General features: G+C 46.5%; 1 protein-coding gene across 12 annotated transcripts in view; it reads left to right on the forward strand.

Moving 5' to 3' along the window:
* Positions 1–22,384, forward strand: part of TACC2 (transforming acidic coiled-coil containing protein 2) — a 131,404-nt gene that overhangs the window by 18,512 nt on the left and 90,508 nt on the right. For 9 of the 12 annotated variants that reach the window (XM_080597102.1, XM_080597105.1, XM_080597100.1 and 6 more), the window contains 2 exons: positions 8,141–8,313; positions 16,580–22,288. In XM_080597102.1, the coding sequence (XP_080453228.1) occupies positions 8,141–8,313; positions 16,580–22,288 (5,882 nt within the window). Of the gene's footprint in view, positions 1–2,895; positions 3,087–8,140; positions 8,314–16,579; positions 22,289–22,384 lie in introns of those variants that run through there. The other 3 variants (XM_080597093.1, XM_080597094.1, XM_080597109.1) reach the window with 2 other exon arrangements.

The raw sequence follows: 22,384 nt of genomic DNA on the forward strand, positions 1-22,384 counted from the left end.
GGGACACCGTCACCCTGCACGCAACTCACCTCTTCTACTCTCTACGCTATCATTTTCTATCACTTCTCCTTCCATTTCATCCATTGCACATCAGGAGTGCGCAAGGCAGCAGAACTGCTCCACATCCTTTGCGTCAACATCTGTCTGCAGCTGAGTGGCGCTGGCAGTGTGTGTTCCTGCTACCTACATAGCTCCCGTTTACGTGCTGTCACCGTGGTCATTGATGCTTGCTTCCAATGATAGCTACTACTGGTCCCGTATTCTATGGCAAGTAATACCAACTATTTGTCTGAATTCACAAAAAAAAAAAAAAAAATCTGTTTTAAGGGAATAAAACATTCATATATGCAAATACTGTGAATTCTGGGACATTTCTCACTTTAATGAATAATTATTATACTTCTTCTCATCTTCCCTTTGAATGAAGGAGGGGAAATAAAAGAAGAATGAAGATTCAAAGTTGTGACAGGGTTCTTAATTTGAAAGCGTAGTTAAAAGGTGGTTGGAAGACTGGTCTTAAAGGTAGTTGGAAGATTTTCCTTCCCTTCTGAATTAATGGGTAAAGCTTTCTTCACATCTTTAAAGCCAACACCATTTCTAATGGGGAATGTATATTTACAAGTACAGATGAAAAGGAAAAAGAACCATATATTTATAAAAACCTCTATTGTTATTAACTACATTTCTCTATTTGGAAATTGTGTGAGAATGTTGAACCTACATTTTTCACATCTGTGGATGGTTAGAAATAACTGGGCCAGCAAACGCTATCAGATGGTGAGGACAGCAGAGTTTGGATCTGAACTTGGAGAGGATTTTCCTAATAGTACTTCATATAAATCTGACTGCATCTTCTCAAATATTTTATTTGTAGGTTGCTAAGAATTACTCAGAAAGCTATTCTAGCTAAAATTGTACTGAATTTGAATTACAAATATTGTGCTGAAGATTTTTTTCCTGAGATCATCAACTTTATCCCCTCTCTTCTTTGCTGTATTAATATACCTGTCATCCTTAAGAACAGAACCTGGATATTCATCAGGCCTTCATCCACCTGTCAGCAACGAGACAAAGGAAAATAAAAAGCTGCAGGAAGGCTAATGGCGTTACAAGGATAACTCTGACTTTTTCTTTGCCTGCTGAACTTCAATTACATAAGCAAATGGGAAGATTAGGTTAACAAGAACCGTGAAGGCAGTGATACAGCTAAGCTTCATCCAGCCCAGCGCAGGCTCATGGTATGCACATTCAGACTAAAGCTTAAACACAGCAGCAAGTTGTTGAGGAGACGCTTAGGTTGACATTACAAGGATCTGAAGATAAACAATTTAGTACCCTCAGTGGATTGGAAAGGTCACAAGCCTGAGCAGTGAAACCTGAAGGTCTGAACTGCTTTTGCTGTAGCCCAGAGGACGTGTATTCTGTAAAGCATGCTAAACCAAGGATCAGATGGTGACTATATATGTATATATGCAACGGGGTTTATTTTTATGGTTGCAACTAAAGTCATTTCAGTAGGTTTGGATTTATTTCTCAGGAGGAAAAGTAACTCTTTTTTGTCTAAGAAAAGGTCATAGGTTCGTACAATAGAAGGTTGTAACCAAATTTTTTAAATACTGCTGTTACTGTATCGCACTTTGCTTGCGTGTTGAGTTTGTAAGAAGCAGCTTAAAGGACACCTCCAGCAAACGCCAACTTTTGCATTCCTGTCACTTTGAGGATTTTAATTAGAAAATGCATGAACATAAAATACTGCTCATGAGAGAGAAAAATAAAGCAAGCCAGAAACAATGGCAAATTACAACATTACTGATTAAAAATAAATAAATCTACTGTAGTTGCAAAATTCTATATGGAACCTCCCATAAGGAGACTGCATCTGATCGTAACTACACCCAACTTATTAGGTAGTCATGATCTTTGGCCTTCTGTCAGCTTAAAGACAACACCCAAGTGGTCATGATGCTCATCCTCCTCTGTAAACTGCTTTCCCCAGCTCCTCTCAACACTGGGCAGGTGCTGAATAACACGGATTGCTGCACAGGGTGTTTATCAAAATCAGAATCTGGCTCCCTTGCGATGTGACAAGACCAAGTTCTAGAGCAACCCTTCAGGTCTTAACTGTCATCTGGAGCGCAAGCTTGGCCCAAGGTGTCAATTAGCAATTTGTTCCTGTCCCATGATCAGTAATTTTGCTGATTTGATTGAAAACGTCTGGTTGTTAAAGCAATATGCATTCATTGTCTAATTTTCTTCAGTTTCTCCAGACTGTTAAGGATGAAACATTGAAAAATCTAAGTACTACTCAGTAACTGTACTGGCAGAATAGTCGTCAAAAAAAAAAAAAAAAAAAGCCAAAAGAGTGAAAAGGGAGCTCCTAAAACCTGCTTTAAAAATTGCAACAGCCATATTAAGAGTACCTCCCAGCCATGAGACCTCTGCAACTTTGTTTAGAAAAATTTCACCTGATTTTTTTTTTTCTGTCCCCTTTTCTGACATAGGCATGGATATTCGCGTTTCATTGATTTTTAGTAGGTGGCAGGGCATTAGACTAATTCAGGAACTCTGACATTAGCTTGGTTGTTTTAAGAATCACAGCAAGCTATTTTCCGACATCTCAGTGCCATTTTTCGGAAACGGATTTAGTGCTGAAGTGCAATAAAATAAGGAGGAACGGGCTATCGCCGAAGGCTTTCCGTGCACAACTCCCGGCCACCTTTCCCTGCAGCCGAGTCCTGCAGCACAATAAGCGATCGCTGCAGAACACGGCACCGAGAGCTCTCCAAGGACCGCCACGTGCACGCTTTGCTGCTGGGCGGTTGCCTGCAGAGGCACCAGGCTGCGAGGCTTGGCGGAGGAGGAGCGTGCCCTGCCACCCTTAACAGGGACCGTGTGTTCGTCCTGCCCGCGGTGGCTGTTCCTGGAAGACAGGGGTGGGTGCGTGGGGCCGACCTTCGCCCCACGTCCTGCTGCTGCCGCTCCCCTGTCCCTGGCAAGGATGTGCGTGGGTGGTTGGAGCCAGGAAGCACGGGGGAAATAATACGTGTAAACGTGCTCAGAGTGGAGGACGGGGAGAAAAGCAAAAGGTGAGTTCTGGTTTATCGATTGGGACGGGTAAAAGCTTGTTCCGGCTTCTCCCCTTCCATAAACGCCGGGGGTTACAGGGAATGGAAACTTCTTGGAGCTCCTCGGGGTTTGCTCCCAGCTGCAGGCAGAGCTGTGACACCAGCACCTGCTGTAAAAGGAGGTCTGTGTGGTGGCACCAGGAGGGTGCGAGGGGAAGCTGCTGTGTTGGGGGAAAGGGAGAAATCAAAGGATGTTCGCTTGTTTGGGGCGCCAGCGCTGGGTTTTAACACCAGGGCCCTCCTGTGCTTTGTGAGCCGGAGCTGAGCCAATTCTTGAGACACCAACGGTTTTGCCAAGCGGGCAGCGAGGTGCTGAGCGAGCAGGATCCCTGCAGCAGGACGGGAATCCCCCCCTGGGGCAGCAGCTCGAGCCTGAGTACTGCCCTGTGTGTAATCCTTGCGGCTGCGGTGGTAACGGGGCTCTCCCTGGTAAAGGAAAACCAGAAAACCAAACCACTCGTAGGCGCCTGCTCCAGGCCATCAGGACGGTTAAATGATCCTGGAGGTTTGCTGCGTGCTCCTACAGAGGCCAATGCTTGTGGCAGGGCTTAATGCAAATAATCGCGCTGCGCGGTTCAGGAGAAACAGTTTTATTCATTTAAATAGTGCTGGCGTAAAGGAAAAAAGAGTGGGATGGTTAGCGTGCCTCCTGTTGTTGGTATACGCTCTGTGACCAGCTTGTTTGTTTGTTGTTTCGTTGTTGTTTCTTTTTTTCTTTTTTTAATTATGATAGGCAAAAAACTGCTGAGAACCTCTGCATTCTGACTTCTAATTATTTCATTAAGTCTTTCAATTTTTTTTTTTTTTTATAATCTCAGAATCCTTTGGAAAAAAGGAGCATGCAACATTTGAACCAAATACAAGAGTGAATTTAGCTGCAAGCTTCTGTAGTAGATCACTTCAGAGGCTGTGTGTGTTGCAACATCAAAAGTAATTTATTTAACATCAGCTTTCTGATGATACTTTTGAACAAAATATAGTCTTTTTAATTGTTTCCACAGATGTTCATTAAAAATAAAAAAGCATGCTCTGCAAAGCTAGTTCAGCTCCTGATTTGCATAACTAGCTCCAATTTGAAAAACTTGATAGAGAAATGGAATTATGTTTTCCTGCTGGCTGGCACAGATTCACAGAACACGTTTTTTTTTGTGTTGATTAAATAGTAAATTAAATGTAGAAGACCAGTAAGATTTATTACGTATTACTGTTAAAATCCTCCTTTGAGCTTCCCTCGCAAATACCATTTCCAGGCTGTGTGCGCTCTGGCCTGGCTAGGTAAGAGGACAACTTCGCTTCTTGGCTGCTCCAAAAAAAGAAAGAAGTAAAGAGGGTGTCAGCGAGTCCTTGCTGCTCCAACAGGAGCTGGGTGGCAAATATTATTTTAATGTATGTCACATTTGGTCATGCCAGGAACTCGAGCAAGGATCAGATCTCTCCGTGACCCATTGCAGTTTTTTAGGGCTAGCTGGGAGAACGATAACCCGTTAAACAGGAGATCCCTAGAAGCCTAACACTAGTAAAATAATAATAATAAAAAGCCCCCCACCCCAGCAGTCTATGCAAAATGTTATATGTAGTCTGCAGAACAGTGCGTTTCATTGTTTCCTTTGTTGTGGCCGTGCTCCTTGCCTTTGCAACCTGCCCCTCCCGTGGTGTCGTTCTTTTAATATTCACACTTGGCACTTTAATATAAACACTTTTAATATTAACACTTTTAATATTAACACTTAATATTAACACTTACAGCTGAGAAAAGTGATTGGGACGTAGCACTTCTGGGTTTTAGTGGTGGACTCGGCAGTGCTAGGTTAATGGTTGGCCTTGATGACCTTAGAGATCTTCTCCAACATAAACGGTTCAGTGATTCTGGTTCTGTAACACGGAAGCATCCTATTTTCGGTGAGAGGAGGTACCCAGGTACAGCAGGAACTTAAGTGCCTATACTACGTAGTTACCTTGAGAATTACGGAGATGAATAAAGCATTTCTCTCTAATAACCCGAGTCTACATTGCTGGGCAGCTTCAGGTTGTTGTGGGGCTCCTGGGGTTCCAGGCTCTGGGCAGCAAGCTGGAGATGGCTGCGTGGAGCCGTGCTTGGGAGATTTGCGTGCAGGAGGCACCCCGACCACGCTGCGGCTCCAGGAATGGGATGACTGCAGGTCAGTGGGACAGGAGATTGTAACCTAAAGCAGCCCTCTGAGTTCAGTGACTGATCTCCTGGAAGAGAGAGTAATTAGAAGCACCGTGCAGGCACTAAGCCTGCGGTAGGTTAATGACTTAGCTCTTTGCTGCGCTGCTTTCTGCTGTGGAAGATGACACAGGCTTCAGAAGAAGGAGACGAAACATTCAGCCCTTCCTCTTCTGAGAAGAGCTGTGGGCTACTCCTCCTGCCTAGCGCCCAGATCAGTTGAAGAAAAACCAGGATGATGGTGGTAGAGAGGCAGGAAAATAAAGAAGTAGTTCTCGCTGCTCTCGCCAACTGCTGGAGGCGTCCGGACAAATTTGTAAATTGCTCTAATTTCTTGGGGTTCTTCGTGTGGTTCTCCCTGCCCTGCCGGGGAAGGAAATGCACGCATTTCTGTCTGCAGCTGGCCTGGAAATTATACTTCATCGCGCTGCGGTTTTGAGGCAGTCATCCGTGACCACCTCCCAGCCGAGCGCCGTGCTGCGCTAGCACCGAGCCCTGCACTAGGAGCGCGGCCCCGAGGCTGCCTGGTGTGGCCGGGGGGGACCTTACAGCCCATCGCCCCGGTTTTGTCCTGACCCCATGCTCGGAAGTCTGGCCGTGCGTGGTGTCAGGCCCTGCCAGCTGAGGGAGCTCCTCTGCTGGCAGGGCAGGAATCGCTGCCCTCGGCTCGCTGCGGTCCCTAAAGCGATGCTAAAAAATGAGAGGGGAGGGCTGTGGGCTGCGGGGGTGGTGCTGCTGGTTGGTGACTGGTCCACGGACATGCATATGGCCCCAGAAATCGCCATTTCGGTTGTTTTTATGTTTTTTTTTTCTTTCTTTCTGATAATTAATAATGCATTTTTTCATAGTTTGCTCTCTCTGCACGCAAGTACGCTTGCTGAAGTGAACTCTCACTGCAAACTTTCTCACGCAAACAAAAGCAAGTCTTCCTAAAACAAAGCAGCAAAAGCAAAACAAACCCCCACATGCTAACTAAGCTCTTCTGTTCTTTTTTTTTTCTGGCTGGAAAGAAAACAACTTTTCTTGTATAAATCTTGACGCTCTAGTAGTTTTTTGCTATATGCTGTGGTTTTGGGGCCAACATCCATACACAGATAAATATTCCAAATGCCAGATGTCAGCACATGCTGGGTAAATGCTTAATAATCATGAAACCCCGAGCCCTTGGTTCCGTCCCAGCGGAAAGCGGTGTGATAAAGGAGACTTCTGCAAACAAAGCTGTAGTGATGGGATTCCTCCGGGGAGAGGCAGAGGATATGAGAGTTAATCAAATTTGCCTTAAGTCCAAAGGAAGTCTTTTTATATTCGCTGTGTGCCCTGACCTTTTCAATTGCTCATTACATGGGCTTTTGTTGTCCACTGGGTGTCTCTCACTCCTGGCTCTCATCAAGAGGCCTTTGGTTGTGTGAGCGCACACCAGGTGCACAAAGAGAAATGTCATTTTGCTGCCAATAACTTTCTGCAATGGGAAATCTATTGGCTGTATCTAGAACCAAATAAATCCGAAATTGAGAGTAAAATTAGAGTAATAAGAAGCTAATTGGAATCGTGCACTGTGCTTTTCATCTGTGACAGTCTTCCGAAGTAGTTCCCCTGTGGTCAGTGCATACACTTATGTGTCTTTACCTTAGGTGTGCCTTGGGTTTCTTGCAATTACAGCTCGGAATTAAACCAGCAGTGATTGTATGTTGAGGGTGACCTGATGAAACAGTTTTGCTTCTCTTTCACTATTGCTCACTATGCCAGAGGGTTTCAAGTGGCAGCTTCTTCATTCAGACTTCGTTTTTGCATTACACTCAGCTGTTTTTCCTCCAGTTCTTTCATTAGACTTGAAGAACACACTCAGTTACTGTTCAGAGCAGCTTTTGCCATCTTCTCGTTGCCTTCTAAGGACACTTCTGCCATACAAACAATCAGAAGACAAAAAAACGAACAACCAAGCAACACCAAACCATCAGAAAGGTGCCGCTACCTCTTGTAAGCAACCCCCTGGACTTGCAAACCCCAGGGGTTTGCTGGCACACCCCTGTCACAGCCCTTCCCTTTGCACGGGACTCTGCTCCTCCCTGGAGCAAACCCAGCAATTTACAGTACAGTTGTGGTGGGGTTCTTTGTTTTTGTTTATTATTATTATATATTTTTTCTATTGCATGTCTCCATGGGTGCAGATCCCACGTGCATATTTACCTTCAAGAAGCGGTGATGCAGCATTACCAAATTTGCGTTCTAGGTTTCTGTAGCTGTCCCTACTGGGACTGCAGCTTTTCCTACAGCTACTGTTACTGAAGGCAGCGTGGCAGAGGCTCAAGCTCCCCGTCTCACTTCAGAGGCATTCTGAGCATTGTTCAGCTGGGAGGGAGATAATGTGGACTTGGATTCAAGTCTTGTGTCTTGATTGGTGTTGGCTTTATCTCTAAGCTGACTCCAAAGATACTGCTAATATTGAGTGTAAAAGGTTTGTTTCCATCTTTTCTCCTTTCAAACTTGATTAGCAAGTAAGCATTTGCCAGGCCTGGAAAAAGAGAAGATGATACCCTCCTTGGGTCGGGAAAGGCCCTGAGCTGCTTTAGAACAATTGTTGCATTCTTCTCTCCCTGTTCTTTCCCTCGTATTTATTTTTGGCTCAACCACTTCCTTCTGAATTTCTGTCATTAGAAAAAAACAACAAAAAAAAAAGGCTTGGCTTTGGGACCTGCAAGTTCCATCAACGTAGTGAAGTCTACCACAGGAGCCGTTTGGCAGAACAAAACTTAACCTTACATATTCTCCCAAATTCCCTGTACTCTAAGATAGCAGTAGCTATTTGAATTGTTCTTCTTCATTCTAGAGCGCTCCACAGGATTCAGAATTAGACCACCCACCTGGTAAGGGGCACGGCATAAGAAGCAACCCCCAGGAAAACAGCGTTGGAGGATCTGGAGCTCAGGACATCTCAGAGCTTCTTCCTGCTGCTGTGCGGCTGGCCAAGAGCACATCTCCCTTGATTCCAGAACCTACAAGGTAAGCAATGAGGTTTCTTCTCATTAATACAATTGAAGCCCTGCCGATGATCGTTGGGGGATGTTTGCTAATTTTCTGTTATTGTGTAGCTGATTTTCAGTATCTGTCATCCTGATGGATGATGATGATACAGTCTTCAAAATACCCCAACAAAAGCAAGGCCGCTCGCTATTTACCAAGCTGACTTCCTCGCCTCACTGCATAGCTATAAACAAGGCTCTGGCTGTTGTGGTAACCCTTGACCTCAACTTCCTATGCTTTTCCACACACTAATAAACTCTTATCTGAGACAGAGGAACGTTGAAAAGTCTCTTGCACGGTCATAGTATTGTGAAGTAAGACATAATTGTAAACAATTGCAAAATGCCATGCTCAGCTCTGTATAACAATCCAACTAAAAAGTACCAACCCAGCTACTATTTACCAGTATCTTACTTTTCTAAGTGTCTTAATATTCACCTGATGAAATTGATATACTTTCAGAGGTTAAGTATTCTTCAGTGGGATTAAGGGTGGCAGAAGGTAACATAATTTGGCTTTTCTTAAATATCTTGAAGGGAAATTTTTCTCTGAAGCATTAATATTTTTTACTTGAGTGCTTCAGTTTTCTTGTGCTACTAAGATTTTCCTCTGCTACAGGGGAGAAAACATCTAATACCGGCATGATTTTAACATGGGGCTGAAAGCTTTCCAGCTCATCAGTGTTACCTAGGATGGAATGATGAATACATTTTAGAATGAGTGGCTGTAATCTGCTGGTAAATGGGTAGGACTGTTAGGCTGTGGACACCTTTTAAAGTGTTTTCACAGATTGGAGAACTCACTGCAGAGAGACCAGCCACATCCCTTCGAAGTGGAGTGGGTGTGCCATGGGCCACTTTGTGTTTCCACCATCCCTGGCTACACTTTTTGATGGGTACCGTCTTTGAAATATGTAAACTTACGTGAAAAACAAGAGCAAACAGCAATCACAGTCAAGTGAAATATTTCAAATGCTATTGCCTGTGATAGCGTTAGCTTCATAAACTCCTTTCTTCTTTTTCTTTTCTTATATGAAATGATGAAGATTAAGCATCCATTTATTGATGTGATGCAACGGTTTGTTGTGATTTAAGTCCAAGCGCAGGTAATAACTAAGGTGATAATTGACAACTTCAGGGAAGCCTGGAGAAATGGCAGAATCTAAAAAAAAAAAAATTACCTAGAGAAAACAGCTTACAGTCCTCAAGGGTCGGTTTGGCTGTGCTATGGAGCGTCACTCACACTAGTTAGAAAACAATAAATTTGGAGTAGTGGGGTAGGCTTGATTTTTTTGTCGTTATTGTTAACAAACTGTACGTGTATCCCCTAGGTTCTAGTTTCTCTTGACAGCACTGTGCATAATCACTGAATTATATGCATGTGTAACGATGAGTAACCACGTTGTCCTAGCTGAAGAAAATAGATATTTCTTGTAAGCCTCTTATGTGATTCATTGTGACTTGTGACAATAAAATAGGCGTTTTCTGCTGGTCTTATCAATACACAGTCATGCTAATAGAAGGCAAGAGAGAGATGTGGGGGGAATGATGACTATTAGCAACCCCTGAATTTCATCTGTAGGCCTAGAATGACTAACATTCCTGCAAGTTCGGGTTGTTTGTGAAACTGCCAAATGGTGGGGATTAGGCTGTGTTCGCAGAACTGCAACACCCGTACTCCAACAGCATTTGTGCCAGCATCCACCTAACACAGTGCCTGTGCCAGCCACTGACCTGCTTCACGTCCTGCCTTCAGCCTGGGAACGGAGCAGCAGCAGAACACGTCTCAGGGGGCTTAAATTACAGTTTGTGATCCTGTTTCTCGAAAAGTATCTCCCTGTATTTACTTTCTTGTCCACACAGTAAGGAAGGTGTACACACAACTTTCTCTAGTGGCTGCCTATAAAGACCCAGCTAACCACCTAACAGGGAACTGGTAGGGAGAGCACCACTGTTAAATAGTCAAAGTGGAAATCATGCTGATGCTTTAGTATACTGTAGGACAACAGCAGTTTTTCCAAATATATATATATATTTAATCTCAAAGTAGCAAGTATCTCTTTTTTTTTTTCTTTTTTTCCTGATGTAACTGGTTAGCAGAGCCTGGCTTGAAGCCAGAAGTTGTCCAACAAGGAACTGGGCCAGATCATTTTCTCTCCGTGGCTCTGGACTTTAGGGGAGGCACAAGTTCAGCCTCCAGCTGTAAGCAGGTATTAGGAGTACAAAGCATGAATGGAAAAACAACGGCCAGTGCAGCTGAGCTGCGGCTGTGATGGTTTACTTTAGTGTCGGCTCTGCTTGCACGTGGCCTGTGCTAACTGAAGGAGGAGTAGCTACACGGTGGGGTTGTTTGAAAACAATAGACTGAGAACATCTCATGGACACAAGGCTATGCTGTCACCCACCTGGCACATTAAGCTGCCCAAATTGGTGCTGGAATGGATCGGTGGTGGTACCAGAGGCTGTGGGGTGGGGGCTCCTGTGTTTTGAAAGGATGTGGTTGCAGCAAATGAACGCTCTTCTTTATATATGTGTGTGTGTATATTATATAATGATAAAGCACAGGTATTTCTGCACTGTCCTGTGAACAATTTGCATTTTTTTTTAAATGTATTGCTCAAAGAATGGCACAGCTGCAGTTCTTTAGGGGCTCCTTTTAAATACAAGCACTGGGGATACCTAGAGTTACATTGTCACTGCCTGGAACAGCTTAACACATCGCCATCCAAAATCATGATTCTTGTGAGATGAGCGTCAGAGGAGTGACTCATTTTGAAGGGATTCACAAGACTTTTGTTTCAGGAAACATATTAGATGGGCAGGGGCTCAGGCAACTACTTTTTATTTAGCCTTACTCCTGAAACTGCTGGCACATGCCTGGTTTTGGGTGGCTTCTATGTTATAGCCTGCCAAAATAGAAACAAAGACAATAAACGGAAAAAGCTTTGAAGTTTCAGATTCCAGGCTGCTTATTTCAACTTTCACCGCCATATGCTGCCTTGAACGCATCTTTTCCACCCAGAATTGAACTGTTATAATCTTATGACCTGCTGTCTTCTGATGGAGTATCTGTATGGAAAACTACTGCGTGTTTTTTTCCAATCTTCTGGGTGCCTTTCTCCCGTCCTCCAGAAATTCTCAGAAATTGTTCCAGCAAGTCTTAAATTCTCATGTTCTGGGAGTCGAAATGTCTGACTCTTAACCTAAAACACTGCTTCACTCCCATTTTTTTAACATGTTGTCACTGGTACCGTATGTTAAAAAGCAACAGCAGCAGCGATTAATCTGTCAACCCTCTGCACGAAATAACTATTCTCCAGCGCTTTTAGCAAGCCTCGGGCTTTGCGTTGGTGTGTGAGATGTAGCCGTGCCTTCTGCTGGCATGCAGGCAGAGGAGACACCTGCAGAGCCCTCAGCTGGGCAGCCCTGCCCAGGAGAGGCACTTTTCCTGCAGGATGCGGAATAAGCAGACGGAGCAATTTCAAAGGTACACGCCCAGAAGCAGTGGAAGAGGCGCTCTCGGCGGATGCACTCGGCCGCCTTCCCGCTCCTCGTGCTGCGCACAGATCCTGTGGGACCCGAGGGCCACCTCAGGATGCCGAGCCCAAGCAGCCGCGCATCCTGTGGGACCGTGGGCGCAGTGCCACGCATCCTGCTGGCTCTCGGGGCCGCTCGGACGGGGACCGGGGGGACAGGAGCTGAATGCCTGGCCGTGGTTGCTTGCTGCAGCAGCACCGCAGTTCACGCGGTTAACGTTAGAACATTTTAGTTCGGTCATATTTAAAACACTGCGGGCACCGCGTCTCATTCTGCGTATGGAACCAGGAGGTGGAAAGTGATTGGGGTTTCGGGCAGAAGAGGGAGATGGTTCCCAGGGGGATCATACAGATCATTTTCCTGCCTCACTTTTTCCTGAAATCTTAGCTAGCCAGGGAGGGCGGGGGAATCTGGCTGCTGTTAGCAGCCCTTTGGTGATGATGGATTTCTCATGTGTTTGTTTACACGGAGAAGTTCAAATAGCGTCTTGCTTTGCCTCTAAAACTCTATTTTTTTTTTATTTTTGATTTTTGAAGGGAATGTGGAAATGATTTCCGTATTCCTAATTAATTTTCAATTGCTCTTAGGAGAGATTAAGATGCAGAATTCTGTAAGTAAAGTCAAAGGCCCCCAGCACGGCGTGTCCAAATGTACGAACTCCAAATGTAAACCCTGGTCTCTCGTGTGTCAGGGGAAATAGAAGAAAAACGTCTGAGAAGCAGCGATACTTGTGCCACGGCTGCAGGGCTGCCTGTGCATTCGTCCCCTTCAGTGCTTCCATACTCAGATTTCAGACTGTTACGCTCCCGGGAATATAACCCCTCCGAGTGATTCTGTGAGTTACATCAGCTGGGGATGGCAACCGTGTGTGACCGCTGGGTTTCAGAGGCTTTGGCATTTGGCGATTTTCCCTCACAGGTGGGACTGGGTTAGAAAGGCAGGCTGCCCTTTTAACGGCTACTAAATGTTTGAGAAGGAAAGCAAGGGAATAAGGAAAGGAACATTTCAATTATCTGTGATTTTTCTGTTGTTAGGTGATCACTTCTGGTTGTTTATCAAGTAGGCTTAACCTCTTTGGGCGTCTCAGTTTCCCCCCACACACACTCAGAGCAAACACCAGCCAGACGGCTTTTGGCTGGCTGCTGCTCTTTTTATCTTCTGGCCCCTTGCCCTTGCTGTGGATGGCAGAGCAGGGAAATAGGCTTCGTGTTTATGGCTGGTGGATTGGGCACGTCTCTTAATTCGGAAGTATTTATGGGAGACGCGCTGTAAGTCGTGGATTTCTTGACGTCCTTTATGCCTACACACCCTAAACAAAACCCAGCCAGTGCTGTCCTAATAAACGTCTTAGTAATCAGCAGTGCTCCTAGATTGGTCCAGGATAGCTCTGACCAACCACAAGATATCCTGGGGGTGGAAGGGGTTAACTACAGGTATTAATTGGCAAATTGCAATGTGCTTCCAAACAAGCAATTTCTCAGTAATTATTTATGTAAAACAAAGACTTTAGATGTATACAGATTTAGCTTTTTTGTTGTTTGATGTCGTAACTGGAAGGATAGCATTCATATGGTCAGTACGTTAAAGCCCTGAACTTGCAAATCCTTAAATGTGTGCCTAACTTCTAAGACGTGGGAAAGGTTCCCTTTGATGTCTCTTGTGTGCAGTGAGACACTTGGGTATTTCGAGTTAAATATGCACCTAGGTCTTTGCATGACTGCATTTTATTTTTATTTTCTTACCTATCATCAATTGCGTGCAGCAATTATTGCATGCAGCAATTATTCCTAGCAGAATGACTCTTTATGCCCTGAGCCCTACCCAAATGATGAGGAACTCTAACATTCTTTCATGCTTTCTCGTTTGCATGTTTTGTTTTAAACATTACCCTACGGTATGAATTTTTTCCTTAATAATGTCAAGCCAGTTCAGATTGCCATCAAAAGAGATCAAGTAACCACAAAAGAAAACACACATTTTTTTCCTGTATATAGGAAAAAACAGTTTATAGCCACGGCTTGATGTTGTTCATAGTGAATGGGTTGTCTGAAAATACCGGCTCCCTGCAGGTAATTATTGATTGTTAATGAATTTTCATGTAGATTGGGTTTTCCTAAGAGGGGAATTATCTTCAGCCTGTGGTATCACTTCCCTGTAGTGTCATTCCCTTTAAGAAGAGTGGAAGATAATGGGGCTTTAAGAGGTCATCTATTCCATCCTTCTGCCCTAAAGTAGGATCAACTGTGCTTAAGTCATTCCTGACAGATGTTTGTCTAACCACTAGCAGTGTCTTGCAGATAGCAAAGCAAGATTACAGGATAAAATTGAAAGGAAGATGTAGGGTATGTTCCTGGTATGGTTTTCCTTGTTACCTTAATCAAAAGGAGAAACTTAAATGGAGATATCCAAACAGGTGAATCCAGATGTACCTTATTATGATTGGAAACTAAAGCCTTTAGTTCTAGGCTGTGGTCCTGAATAAAACATTGAGGCAAGCTGAAGAAGCACAGAAGATGAGCGTGCATTACTTCATTCAGAAAGTGATAGTTTAAGTTGCCCTCCAAGCATGTGCCAGCACTTTCATTTTAATTCTGTTCAGCATACGTTACTCACAAAGCTGTCCGGACTCCTCCTTCATCTACTCCCAAGTAAAACAAACAGGATTTCAGCACTATCATACACCAGAAAAAGTGTTGTAGTTGCTTTGTAATGGTGAACAGCTTAGTTCATAGGATTATTTTCTTCCCTTGAATCTGCAAAGTAATAAATTTGCTGTTATGACTCTTTAAACAGTTGCTACCAGCTTGGCAGTAGACAATTCATGGTTTTAGCAACTGTATTACAGAAAATGTAACCACGTCAGGCTTGTTTGGAAGAGTTTTGTATTTGATAGCTGCAAATACAAGTCTAATGCAACAAAGAGGCCCTGTCTGTAAAAGTCTTAGAGGAATTTCATAGAATCATAGAATAAAATCACTCGGCCTCCTGGGGGTTAGAGGGCTTCTTCCCCCCAGCTTGAACACTGTGTCTCTGCTGGGAGCCTGCTTCCAGGCTGAAGGATCCTGGGCACCCAGCTGCTAATGAGCAATTTAATCAATAAGAACGTAAACCTGCAAAACGAACAAGAAGCCAGAATGGCAATTGACTCCCACTTTTTCCATCCTCTCCCCAGTTCAGCTCTGTGGTTACTGCACCTTCTCCTCTAATTAAGCTTCCTGGAGTGCAAAATCAATGCCAGGTGATAAAGAGTATCCCTTCTTTAGGGAAAGCCTCCTGGCATCTCCTGGTTGTTTGTTCACGTCCCGTCATGCCCCACGTTGTCAGCGATCCAACAGATACCAAATATTGCTTCGCCATCGGTGGTGTTCCCAGTGTCAGTAAGTTTGATACGGAGAGGTGTTTTCAGCGTGCTGGGAAAAAAATAAATCCTTTTGGCAAAACAATTTCAAAGAGTTTAAATAAAACATACTGGTGTTATAAATTAAGTGTATAAAGTGATGTTAAGCATCGCTGGAACTTCATTAAACAGGAAATTAATTGTATGTTACAGATATTTTTCCTGAGCTTTGAGGTTTACCCTAATGTAGGTAAATTTGAATAGCTCTTTAAAGGCTAGCTCATTTTCCATCCCAAGGATTCTGAAGAAAGATTTTTAGGATCACGTTCAATTTTACATGCAGCCCTCTCATAAAGAAATTGCTTGTGGCATTGCCCAGTTCTCAGCACAAGGAGATATGCAGTGACTGCGCCTGGAAGTGCATTTTGTGCAGCACAGCACAGCCCAAAAGCATGGGGCATCCCGTCGCTTTGGATGGGAGGAGGTGGGCAGACATTTCATGTCAGGTAAATGGCGCCTCTCCTTCCTAGGTCCAATGTTATGTTCAGTTTTGGCTCTGTATTTCAGTGTCCTCTAAGGCAATGAACATACCTCCAGGCTCTCCAAGGGAGGCGAGGGGGAAAACAAGGTTAATCGATTCCACCGCCTGCAAACCTAGCGGTGGAAACTGAGGCCCACACGGTGCACATGAAAAATCATTTCCTCTCTGCAGCTAGAGCATCCACGTCATCTCTACTTCCATTTTTTTCTATCTTTACTGGGTGGGGAGGAGATCACACGAACGTGATCTTGCACCTACTGAAACCAAACACTGCAGTGAAATGACCTCACAGGGTGTGTGTTGCTGTACAGCAGCATCGTTCTGCAGGGTGAGGCCTTTGACTGGTCGGCGAGGATCAGCTGTGCTGGCTGGCTGGAGAAAACACACGGCAGATGGGCCCTTAAACCTCCATGACTCAATAAAAGCACGGCCACGCGACAGCAGTCACAGCCTTGAGCTCTGTGCAACGTGGCCTCACAGAAAGGTTTTTCCTTTCTGCTTCTGCTGGTGTTCCTTCTGGTGCTTTTGTCGCTTTTTCCCGTGTTGCTCCCTCAGTCTGTTGAGGGCAGGGGGAATATCTAGCTAACACAGACTGTGGAAGGGTTAAAATACATGTCATGAGCGTGGCGGCTGGTAGGCAGGACTGAGGCCGTTTGCTGCTGTACCGAGCATCACTCACCGGGCCTGATGGTTTGGCTCCTGGCAGCAGGTTAGCAGCTTCTCGGTGCATGTACTGCATGGCTTTGAGACACCAATGGCATGAGTTGTTTTTGTTCTTTGCTTCTTTGTCTCTATTGACGTGAAACGAATAAACATTTCCATTGTTGGCAGCGTCAGTAATGAAGGCATCAGTAGCTCCAGCGCTGAAGATTTGTCCGATCCAAATTCAAGCGTGGTGCCTGCAGAGGTGACAGGACAGAGCAGTGCCTTGCAAGACCATGGAGGACAAGCAGGCTGTAGTGTCCTACAGCAGACAGCGGAAGGAAAAGAGGGAAGTCTGCCTACCCCAATGCCTTTAGCAGGCTCTTCCGAAGAAGAAGTCGCAGCAGATCTTGCAAGCAGCAATGACAAATTGCCAGCCTCAAACTGCAATGAAGCTGTGCCACCGCCGGGTCCAGTGAGTGACAAAGAAGAGGGAATAGCATGTGGCGTATCTGAGGACAGAGGCCCCGAATGTGACCCTACTGCACCTGCTGCTTTGAAAACCTGTGAGGAGGATCCCAGAAACCCAAGCCTGCAGCCCAGCCCTCCTACAGCAATGCAAGGAGTCACAGAAATGAATTTGAGTGAGTTAGGGGCGTTGGGGCAGAGTGAGCAGCTGGGTGCCATGAGGGAACCACATGTCAGCACGTTTCCCCGGGGCAAAGAAGCAGGGGATTATTTTAGTGCTCAGGAGGCCGAGCAGGAGCTGGGAGTTTTGGAAGTAGGTCAGCCGCAGGCTGTAATGCAGCAAGGTAGACAGGACACAGATGGTGGAGAGGGTCTGCTAATGAAAAAGGAAACCTTAATCCTAAATTATCCAGCAACAGGAGGCTCAGATGGTGAAAAATTTGGAGCAATTGCAAACACTGAGGGTTTCGCTGTGAGGCCTGAGATCAGTGAGGTCTGTAGTACACAGAAGGGGGCTGTAACAACAGCTAGAAGGAACGAGGTAAACCCAGCTCTGTCCGGGAGCCAAGGAGAGCAATCCGAAGCCTGTACTTCAGTGTCAGAGTTACCCCTTAACGCGCCAAGTCTCCTTCCGGTACCAAAGCCAGAAGAACCTTTGAGGGAATATGTGTCTGGAAATGACTATCAAGATCCGATGAAAAGCGAGGCAATGAAAATAGCCTCTGAAAAAAATGAACCCAGTTTTGAAAGAGAGCTTCAAAAGGAGGATGAGCTTGTTAGTGCTGAGCACTTCAGTGCGCCTTTATCACTTAAGCAAGAGGAAGAACAAAAATCAGCTGTCACAACTGAAAGCCAAAAAGATGAAGCCAGTAGCGATGAAATCATAAAAGCTGATGATGTGTCTAGAGAAAGCACCGCGCTTTCTGAAGCAGAAACCATTACCAATCCCACCAAGGAAATTTCCCCGGTAGATAAAAGATTATTACTGGGAGAATATGCATTAAGTACTTCCCTGAGCAGAGCCGCGGAGCCGAATCAAAAGGGAGCTGATGTGAGTGTATCGGGAGGGAAAAACAGAATGAGAGCAGAGGAGGCACACGTGGCAGAAACCAGTGCACTACCTGAAGGGCCAAGTGGGGCAGAAAGACAACTGTTGAGCTGTCTTAGTAGCCACGAGCGGGATGCAGAAGAAACCCCCTTGAGCCCCAATCCCAGAGAACCCAGTCTTTGTGAAAAGGCTTCAGCAGGCGGCCCAAAGGAAGAAGCTGTGGGAAAGCCCCTGAATTTAGGCAGTGACTTTAAGCCACCTGAAGACCACTCAGACCCTCTGGGCTGTACGCCTGAACAGCGACTGAGCGAGGAGAAAGCAGCTGCCACGGATGACCCGGAGAACAAGGGCGGCTTTGCGCTGGCGGCCTCGCCGCAGCGTCCGAGGGCAGGATGCCCGCCGAGCGTTGATTGCTTTCGCTCTGAGACAGAAGACACAACTTTGGGCCAGCCAGGCTCTAATGGGGCTGAAGAGGTTTGTTTAGCTGGGGCACACAGTTCGCCGCTCCTCTGCCCTGAGAACAGTAATGTTCTGCAGAGTAAGCAGGATGAGTCCTGGGAAGAGGCTTTTCCTAGAGAAGCCGTGTTAGGAACTGGGTACAAAACGGAGAGTCGAGGCAAGCCTGGGAGCTATAGCGAGTCAGAAGAAAGTGCAAAAACGTCTGGATCAGTGCTTGAACGTCAGGGCTTAAATGAATTGGCAGGGGCTGTGGGTTGCATTGCTGCTCAAACTGAGGGGGCCTCAGAAATTTTGGAAACCGGAGAGCAGAGCGGGCACCTCAGCGACGTGCCTCGCAGCGCTGCCGCCTGCAGCACTGCCGGGGACGGCGAAGAGCACGAGGCCGCTGTTCAGCGGGAGAAGCACCACGCCGCGGTGAGAAGTTTTGTGGAGGACAAAGGTTTGGCACTGAAAACTGAGCACGAGTCTGATATGCTGATGCAAGCTCGGCAGGAGCAAGGGGCTGCAGAAAGTCACGGAAACGTGCAGATGGCTTGTGCAGGAGTCGGTAGGGCAGAGCTCGTCCCTCGGCCACCTCAGGAGGAAGGAGTGGGTGACGGCACCAGTGGGGACAAGTGCAGCTCTTCGGTGACCCTGGAGTGCAGTGTTGGAGATCTGCAGGAAAACGCGGATGTTCCGGCTGCTCTTCCCCACGTGGAGCAGATGGAGAAGTCGGTGAGTGCTGGTGACAGAGACTGGGCTTCGAACGCAGGACACAAGCAGCAGACACACCAAAGCAGTCCGACAGGAGTCGCAAGAGCAGATGATCAGGAACACACAGGAAGACCTCTAAAACCTGAGCTGGAAGTAAAGCATCACAGCGACATACCAGAAATGCCTCGAAACATTTCCGACAACCTTAATAAAGAATCTGCTGGGCTAGGTCCAGCCCAGCATCACCCTGGCACAGCAGCAGAAGAGGACGAGGCTGGGAGTAGTGCCGGGGTGCCAGAGGATGCGTGCAGCCGTGAACACCTGCAAAACATTTCTGGTGTGACCGTGCTTAATTTGCAAGAGTGCAACGAGCAAAACAAAACCAATCTCGAGGCAGAAGAAAACTGCTGCAGTAAGCAAAACTCAAACAAGCTCAAGCAGGGCAATAATTCTTTGATCTCAGCTAGTCAGCATGAAGAAGCATGTCAGAGAGATACGTTTTCTAAAGAATCTGACAAGAAGGAGCAGCCAGTCAGCATATGCAGGATAAAAGACAGCACTGGTGAAAGCCATGCTTCTGCTGTAAATGCTCTTCCAGGGACGCAGAATTCAGCAAGTGCCACTAACATAGCACAGACTTTGCCAAGTGCTCCTGAAATAGCGCATACTTCTGATAATTTTGAGAAAAACGATCCTCAAATATCTAGCCCAGAAACTCAAGAGAAGCTGTCATTAGTGGCAAAAAGCTCAGGAGAGACCGAGGGTCTGGCTGCCGATGGGGGACCCGTCCAGACAGATGGAAATGTGCAGCTGAGTTGTGAGGACAGTGCTGCTGTTGACGAAACAAGCAATGTGAAAAGCGATAAAAGTCCAGGGGCAAAAGGATGTCGTTCCCTGTTACAGGCTCACGGGGAAGCAATTCCCACCGATAAGCCTTATAAACCCAGCTGCATTCAAAAGACACCAGAGGAGCCTGGGTTTCCTCAAGCAAATTTGACGGCCCCCCCTCCGCTGACCTCTGCAGTCAATCATCCTGGCCAGCAAGCTGGAAGCAATGCAAACAGCGGCACTGGGGGGGAATTACTAAATAATGAGCTGGGAGCTGTAGCATGCCAGAATGCCTTAGAAAGCAACTCCAATTTGCAGATGGCTCCAGGTTCTCAGGTGTCTGTGCATTTAGGTCCTCCACCTGGGGTAAGCGCAGGTGAAAGAGCCAACTCAGAACACAGCTCTGCAGGGGGCAGGGACATCAGCGGCAAAGATGTTCCAAACCAAAGTTTTCAGGGAGAAGGAGACAGAAGTTTAACCCCGCCAGAGGCTTTAAACGCGGGGCAGGGTTCTGGAAACTTATCACAGTTTAATTCGGAGAAGCTGAAGAAAGAGCTATGTGCAATTAAATCCAAAGAAACAAAAGGCGATGTAAGCTTCAAAGCCCAGCAGAGTGACAGTTCAGCCGAGGCTCTGTTAGCTCTCCCTGCTCCAGAAGGGAAGCTGCTGAGCCTTTCATCTGTTGGTAAACAAGGCGGCTGTAATGAGGAAATCGCAACCGGTATCTGCGTAGATGACAAGTACGGTATGATCTTAGAGAAACCTGGGAATTTAGAAAAAATGGAAGAGGTATTAAAGGAGAATAACAGCACAACCAGGGCAGAGATCAGTATTTCCAGGCAGTCTGCAGAGAAGGAGCATGAGGTTCTGACTCCCAGCTCTCTGGGCATCAGCTCCAGCCTCCCGGACTTCAGGGAGCACATCAGCCAGATATTTAAGAAAACAGTCCACAGCACGCTGAGCGCTGAATTACCCCAGCTTGCAACCGAAAACCATGCAGGCTTCAAGCAGAGCACAGTGGCTGAGGGTAGGACGCAGCTGTGCGGCGCTGAGAACTTGTCAGGATCGGTCGAGGGGGGCAAAGCAGCTCCTGGGGGCACCTCGGAAGCAGAGGGGCCAGAGCTGCCTTTAGCTGCTGAGGCTTCCTGCACTGCTCCCGCACCTCTGCAACAAGAAAATGCAGTGCCACCAGCGAGTCTCCGGGACGCTGAGAAAAGCAGGCAGCCTGCTGGCTGCTTAGCAATGGTCCCGAGGTCGGAGGGCTCTGCAGCTGCTGAGCGCTCTCTGGAAAACCTGCAGAAGCCAACGGGGAACGCTGAGCACCCCGAGAGCAGCGAGATGGAAAGAAAGGCAGGCGTGTGTGCTAGGGGTGTTGATCCTGAATCGCTAATGAGCTTGGAGAGAAAGAAGCAAGGACCGGCTTCATCTGCCGGGGCAGCAGCTGAGAACTTCCCTGCCTATTCTGACAGGGAGCCACAACCCAGCGGAGCTGGGATCTCTACAGGCGGCGTGCGGGAGAGTGACTTAGACGATGCTGCTACCGCAGAGGAAAATAACTTAATTACAGAGGGTACTGCAGAGCCGGTTTCATCTGAAGAGGATGTAAGTTGTCAGCCCGAACACTGCCGGGATCCTGAGCCAAATGAAGAGGGGAAAAATGAGTACAGTGGTCCAGACACTGCCAAGAGCATCTCTGATGTGGCAGCTTCAGCGCTTCTTCCGAGAGGATCTTACAGTTGTGAAAAACTGCCAGACAACTTTAATGTGTTACCTGGGGAAAATCAGGAGACACGCGTTCCTGGCAATCTTATGCATGACATTAGGTCTCAGAATGACACAGAGATGATACAGGATGAGCCAGGAAATAGGAAGTGCCTGGAAACATCAGAAAGTACACAAGATCCACAGCAAGAAAAGAAAGGGACCACGCATGGGTTAATGGATTACTTAAAAAATGAAGCCAGCCAGAATGGTTGCTTGCAAACTGACTCTCAGCTAGAATCTGGCAATATGACTGAGGGCAATATAAAAGAAAACAGTGGCACAGTGTCAAGCACAGCAAAGGCAGGTAATGAAACAACTGGAGACATCCCTGAAACAGGTACTGCGAGGATGTTAGTCACCGGCGAGGATGGCTTAGCTTTAAACACAAGGACTGAAGAGCTGCAGACAGAGCTGTGCAAAAATCCCTCTGCACCTATTGCCGGGATGGAGCAGGGCGAGTGTTCTGAGTGTGCAGACCTCCCTGGGGCTGCAAATCAGCCGGGCGAGATGAATTCAGAACATGAAGGCTCACCTCAGGATGCCACAAGAAAGCTATCCCCGCTTGCGTTTATGGAGCCTACGACACTTGACCTCAGCAAACTTCCAGACGTGGCTGTGGCAGGACTGCCTACTGAAAGGTATTTACTTTAAATTGCTATGTGAAACGGTTGTCAGGACCCTGGGGCTCGACGGGGATACAATTTTCGAGGCGGCTATGCATTGTCTGGGAGGGC

This window comes from Anser brachyrhynchus (assembly GCF_964034855.1).
Source record: "Anser brachyrhynchus genome assembly, chromosome: 6".
Taxonomy (NCBI): Eukaryota; Metazoa; Chordata; class Aves; order Anseriformes; family Anatidae; genus Anser; species Anser brachyrhynchus.